This window comes from Taudactylus pleione, unplaced genomic scaffold (genome assembly GCF_031769625.1).
Source record: "Taudactylus pleione unplaced genomic scaffold, aTauple2 ptg000230l, whole genome shotgun sequence".
In the NCBI taxonomy this organism is placed as follows: domain Eukaryota; kingdom Metazoa; phylum Chordata; class Amphibia; order Anura; family Myobatrachidae; genus Taudactylus; species Taudactylus pleione.
Window position 1 is genome coordinate 8,460,061 of NW_028284632.1, and position 6,196 is coordinate 8,466,256.

The 6,196-nt window shown below is 51.5% G+C and overlaps 1 protein-coding gene across 4 annotated transcripts in view; it reads right to left on the minus strand.

Annotated features, from left to right (window-relative positions):
• SSBP3 (single stranded DNA binding protein 3) overlaps positions 1–1,309 on the minus strand; it is a 48,276-nt gene extending 46,967 nt beyond the window's left edge. For all 4 annotated transcript variants that reach the window (XM_088479326.1, XM_088479324.1, XM_088479325.1 and 1 more), the window contains exon 1: positions 914–1,309. In XM_088479326.1, coding sequence (XP_088335452.1) covers positions 914–969 — 56 coding nt within the window. In that variant the 5' untranslated portion in view covers positions 970–1,309. The remainder of the gene's footprint in view (positions 1–913) is intronic.
• Positions 1,310–6,196: the final 4,887 nt, after the last annotated feature.

A 6,196-nucleotide genomic window follows, 5' to 3' on the forward strand; every position in this document is an offset into this window, starting at 1 on the left:
CGCAACATAGGGAGACACCAGAGATCAGTGTTGGGCGCAACATAGGGAGACACCAGAGATCAGTGTTGGGGGGGGCATAGGGAGACACCAGAGATCAGTGTTGGGGGGGGGGCATAGGGAGACACCAGAGATCAGTGTTGGGGGGGGGGCATAGGGAGACACCAGAGATCAGTGTTGGGGGGGGGGCATAGGGAGACACCAGAGATCAGTGTTGGGGGGGGGGGGGGCATAGGGAGACACCAGAGATCAGTGTTGGGGGGGGGGGGCATAGGGAGACACCAGAGATCAGTGTTGGGGGGGGGGGGGCATAGGGAGACACCAGAGATCAGTGTTGGGGGGGGGGGGCATAGGGAGACACCAGAGATCAGTGTTGGGGGGGGGCATAGGGAGACACCAGAGATCAGTGTTGGGGGGGGGGGCATAGGGAGACACCAGAGATCAGTGTTGGGGGGGGGGGGCATAGGGAGACACCAGAGATCAGTGTTGGGGGGGGGGGGCATAGGGAGACACCAGAGATCAGTGTTGGGGGGGGGGGGCATAGGGAGACACCAGAGATCAGTGTTGGGGGGGGGGGGCATAGGGAGACACCAGAGATCAGTGTTGGGGGGGGGGCATAGGGAGACACCAGAGATCAGTGTTGGGGGGGGGGACATAGGGAGACACCAGAGATCAGTGTTGGGAGAACATAGGGAGACACCAGAGATCAGTGTTGGGGGGGGGGGGGGGGGACATAGGGAGACGCCAGAGATCGGGGGGGATGATATTGAGAAACCAGAGATCAGGAAGGGGAGATAGGGAGACACCAGAGATCAGGGGAGGGGGGGGATGAGGTGACACCACAAAGAGACAGCCAGAAGAGAGCGGAACACAGACATAACTCCTCTCCTACATCCCCAGCCCAGGCCCCGCTTACTTCTCCCGTGCCTGCCCGTCTGACGGCACCGCTGAGCCTTTCCCCTTCGCGAACATGACGAACGGGCGGCCTACAGGGGCCAGCGACTCCCAGTCCGGGGAAGCGGAGCCCTCGATCCGTGCTGCGGAGGGCTGACGGCGTCTGCGCTGTGTCCCCGGGCGGTGAGGCTGGGTGCAGAGTGTGCGGGGAGCGGTGACGGGTCAGTGCTGCTGGGTCCTCCTCACACTGAGCGCTGTGCTGCCGGCCCCATCTCCCGCTGCTGCTGTCTCTAACGTGTGTCCGGGGCCTGAGCCATGTCTCCCAGTACCCAGTCTGCTGCTGCTACTGCTGTGTGTATGTGCTGGGAACGTGTCCTGGAGGAGGAGGAGTCCGGACCTTCCGCTGCCCCTCACCCACCCGGCCGGCCAATGGGAGGGGGAGTCACTGTGTGGCTGTCTGCTGTGTATATACTGTGTGTGTGTCACCCATTGTGTGCTGCTGTGTGCCATGTACTACACATCTCTGTGCTGTGTGTGTAATTGTGTGCTATGTATAACACATCTATGCTGAATATACTGTGTCACCGATTGTGTGCTGCTGTGTGCCATGTACTACACATCTCTGTGCTGTATATACTGTGTGTGTGTGGTGCATGTACTGCACATCTATGCTGTGTATACCGTGCTACCCATTGTGTGCTGCTGTGTGACATGTATTACACATCTCTGTGCTGTTTATAATGCATATCACTCATTGTGTGCCATGTACTACACATCTCTGCTGTGTGTACTGTGTGTCGCCCATTGTGTGCCATGTACTACACATCTCTGCTGTGTATACCATGTGTCATGTATTGCACATCTCTGCTGTGTATACCATGTGTCATGTATTGCACATCTCTGCTGCGTATACCGTGTCACCCATTGTGTGCTGCTGTGTATACCGTGTGTCACCCATTGTGTGACATGTACTACATATCTCTGCTGTGTATACAGTGTGTCACCCATTGTGTGCCATGTATTATACATCTCTGCTGTGTATACTGTCACCCATTTTGTGCCATGTACTATACATCTCTGCTGTGTATACTGTGTCACCCATTGTGTGCCATGTATTATACATCTCTGCTGTGTATACTGTGTCACCCATTGTGTGCCATGTATTATACATCTCTGCTGTGTATACCGTGTGTCACCCATTGTGTGCCATGTATTACACATCTCTGCTGTGTATACCGTGTGTCACCCATTGTGTGCTGCTGTATATACCATGTCACCCATTGTGTGCTACTGTGTATACCGTGTGTCACCCATTGTGTGCCATGTATTACACATCTCTGCTGTGTATACCATGTGTCACCCATTGTGTGCCATGTATTACACATCTCTTCTGTGTATACCATGTGTCACCCATTGTGTGCCATGTATTACACATCTCTGCTGTGTATGTCGTTTGTCACCCATTGTGTGCCATGAATTACACATCTTCTGTGTATACCATGTGTCGCCCATTGTGTGCCATGTATTACACATCTCTGCTGTGTATACCGTGTGCGTCGCCCATGTATCACACATCTCTGCTGTGTATACCGTCACCCATTGTGTGCTGCTGTGTGCCAGGCATTATGTAATTTATTACACATCTCTGTGCTGTCTTTATTGGACAGATCATGGACACAATAAATGGTGCCATACAATAATGTCAATCACCCATTCTGTGTTTCCTATTGTAGTATGTGACTGTGCACATTGTGTATACACAGCACTGATTGGGTTTCATTTTTACATTATTCTGTGTCATACAGAACGTGTTATATAAATATATATGTTCTATCTATTTAGCCCCTATATGCATGAAGCCTTAAAGCTTTGCATGAAAGTGCAGGGAGGGTTAATCACTGATCTAATACTGCAGGGTGGCTATGGAAGAGATGCCTGCTACATGACTGATCACAATAGTTACTTGTGTCTGGCAGCTCTCTACATATACAGAGATCACTCACCCTCTAATCTGGGATTCAAACAGAAGCCCAGATATTATTTGTTCATGATTATTGACTATAGTACAGATCTGCCTCTTGGGGTTACTAAGAACTAGTATGTGGTCACTCATTTCTCCTCCTCTGAGGCACCGCTCCCCCTGTCTCCTGCTACTTGTGCTATAGTACTGCCCCTTTAAGTGAAGCAAACTGGAGCTTCCTGTCTCTTTAAATTGGCTGAGGCCCAGGGTGCTCTGATTGGTTGCTTAACGTGGGGAGACTTGAAACTGCCTGCCCGGCCCGACTGTGAGTGCTGCTGTTCCAAGAACAGACACTACCCCCCACAATGTTACAGTACTGTCCAGGGAGGATGGGGGGGAGGGCCTTCCTGCTGGAAAGAGACTCATAGTAGTGAGAGACACCATTCTGTCAGTGAGACTGACTTAATTAGACTGTTTTAAACACTGCATTACTATGTACATGGAGCCATATCTAGACAACCTGTGGCTTTCTAGTCTGGAGCTAACTACAAGTCCCAGCAGTGCCACCAGCCAAAGTGGGGACAAAGAAAGAGGAGGTGTAAGAGCCAAGGGCTAGACATCAGAGAATAGCCGCAGACTGCCCTACATTCCATAGGACAATCCCGGGCTTCAAATATTTGTTCTCGGAAAATTTCTTTTTTTCAAATGTTGACCAGCAAAGCATTGTCATTGTCTATACCAGATATTCTCTCTATCCTTATTTCCTGGCCTGTATTTAGGAATGAAGATTATTTGCAATTGTGAACATGATTACAGTGCTGCATTATTTGCTAGATGGTAATCAGGGCCGGCTCCAGGGGGAACCACGCCCTGTGCAGGATGGGACTCATGTGGCCGTTACCTGCGCGCGGAGCCAAAAATGGGGGCGTGGCCTAATTACCATAGGCATCCATTCCTCTTCTCTGAGGCCGTCACCTCCTCACAGCTGCCATGGTGGTGGTGCCCAACCTCCCGACCGCCCGTGGGACACTTCATCCCGCAGGTGGAACAGCAGGGCAGTGACCGAAAAACGGGACTGTCCAGCTGAAATCGGGAGTGGTTGGGAGGGTTGTGCCCTCTATGGGGTGGTGCGAACATGCCTTGAGCCGGCCCTGATGGTAATGCACTAGATCAAGCCTGGCCAACCTGTGGCTCTCCAGCTGTTGTGAAACTACAAGTTTTAGCATACCCTAATAGCAAAACTGTAGCAAGGCATGGTGTGACTTGTATTTTCGCAACAGCTGGAGAGCCACAAGTTGGCCAGTCCTGCACTAGATTCTGTTTAATCTACCGTGTCCATGACCTGTCTGCACGTACCTACTCAGCAGCAACATATTTAACATTTTTACACGTTGGAATCTATGTTCTCAAACACAGGGATTTCTTTTACCCCTTCAAAATGGCTTCTTAGGGCGGAATTCAATTGTTTCCAGCCCCCTTCGCGCCTGACGGAGCTATTCAATTGTTGCTCCTGTAAGGCTTGATCAGCTGCCAGCGGTCCATTTCAGCTCGCAGCTGAAAGCCGCCAGTAATGCCCACTGGTAACACACTCAGCGGGCTCCCGGCAAATAGGGGGTGCGACCGCACCTCCCGTATTGATGCCGCTGGTGGTGGAGCGGCGCTCCATCTCCATAGCAGTGCCCAGAACGGCCCGGGGAACAATGGAGCCAGGTGCCCCCTTAAGGGCTGGAGCCCGGCGGCAAATGACTCCATTGTCTCCAGGAGTTCCACCACTGTCTCCAAGCGCCGGGAGAAGTGTTCCACTGCACCCGTGTGCTGTGTGAACGGTGCTGATCCGGGAATAATCAGGTTCGGCGCCGCAGTAGAAAAGGTCTGTCCTGGGTCTGACCCGTGTTGGAACTGTGTTCCAAATCTCGGGTAAGACCCAGGAATTAGGTGTAAAAGCAGTATTATTGTCTCTTACAACCCAGTTTTGTTCTATTAATGTTGTTTCAAATTGTAAAGCGCAACGGAATATACTGCTCTATATAAGAAACTGTTAATAACTAATAATAAATAAAATCTCCCCTATGTCTCCACCTCATACTAAAGATTGATGCAGAAAATGTTGACACATGGTTTTTCATGATTTGTAGGTTTAGGGTCAAGCACTTGGGGGGGGGGTGTTAGGGTTAGGCTGCGTAAGGGGACAGTTAGGGTTCGGCACTAGAGGGAGGATTAGGCATGGGGGGGGTTGGGTGAGGTTTAGGGTTATAAAAGTCATCCCTCATTGTGTCCACCTTTTAACCGTGTTGACCGTTTGACTGTCAATCTATTGCATGTCAACCATTTGGTGTCAGCCTATTGACAGTCTATCAAAATACTCAATCAAGAGTCCCTTAACAGCCTGACGTGCTGCTACAGTATATTAGAAGCCCCATATGTGCTCAAGGAGGTTAAGCTGACCTACATGGAAGACAGAGAAATAGGAGGTAAGTAACTGAAGGGAAAGGCAGAAACTGTAACAGAATAATAAATAATAAAGGCACTTAAGCATGGCTGTACAACTCTGTGGGCCCATATATCAAGGTGTGGAACCCCTTTACTAATGGACCCCTGTGCACTGCAGACCTTCATTCATGATGGGTTAAGGTTCTTTGGGCCTGATTCAGACCCACTCGCAAGCGGCTGTCCGCTCGCAAGTGGGTCGATGGTGTGCTCTGCGCATGCGCACGACGGCGGGAGCTCCGTCGTGCGCATGCGCCAGACGCGACGAGCGAAGGACTTTCCTTCGCTCGTTGTGTCTGATCAAAGGGGGCGTGCTGTCGATGTTGATTGACAGCACGCCCCCTTTGGTGGGCGTGCCGGGGGTGTGCCTCCCTGACGGGGGCTTTCCCACGGGAACGCCTACCGTCAGAAGCCGGCCCACTGACATCACTAGTGATGTCAGTGGGAGTGATTTTGGCTCTGATAGAGCCAAAATCACTCCGGGGCTTGCGGTTGAAAACCTCAACCGCAGGCTCCGGCTCGCAGTTTCGATGGTCGCGATGGTCAAGACCATCGCGGCCATCAAACTGCACGCTCGTATAGGCTGTGGGTGGTGACCCACAGCTATACGAGCGTCCAGGAGGACGCTCCATAGTTATGGAGGCCGGCCCTCATTCAGAGCGTGCGCTCTGCTCAGAGCGTACGGCTCTGAATGAGGGCCTTTGTCCATTAGACTCTTAATCAGCCCCTGCCTCTGCCAACCCAGACATAGACCTCAGCATGCACAAGCGATAGAACGCACAAGAAACACACTTCATTGCAAGCACAACTAAAGGTTAAATAATTGCCTCAAACTTTTTCACATCAGGCAAGTTCAGA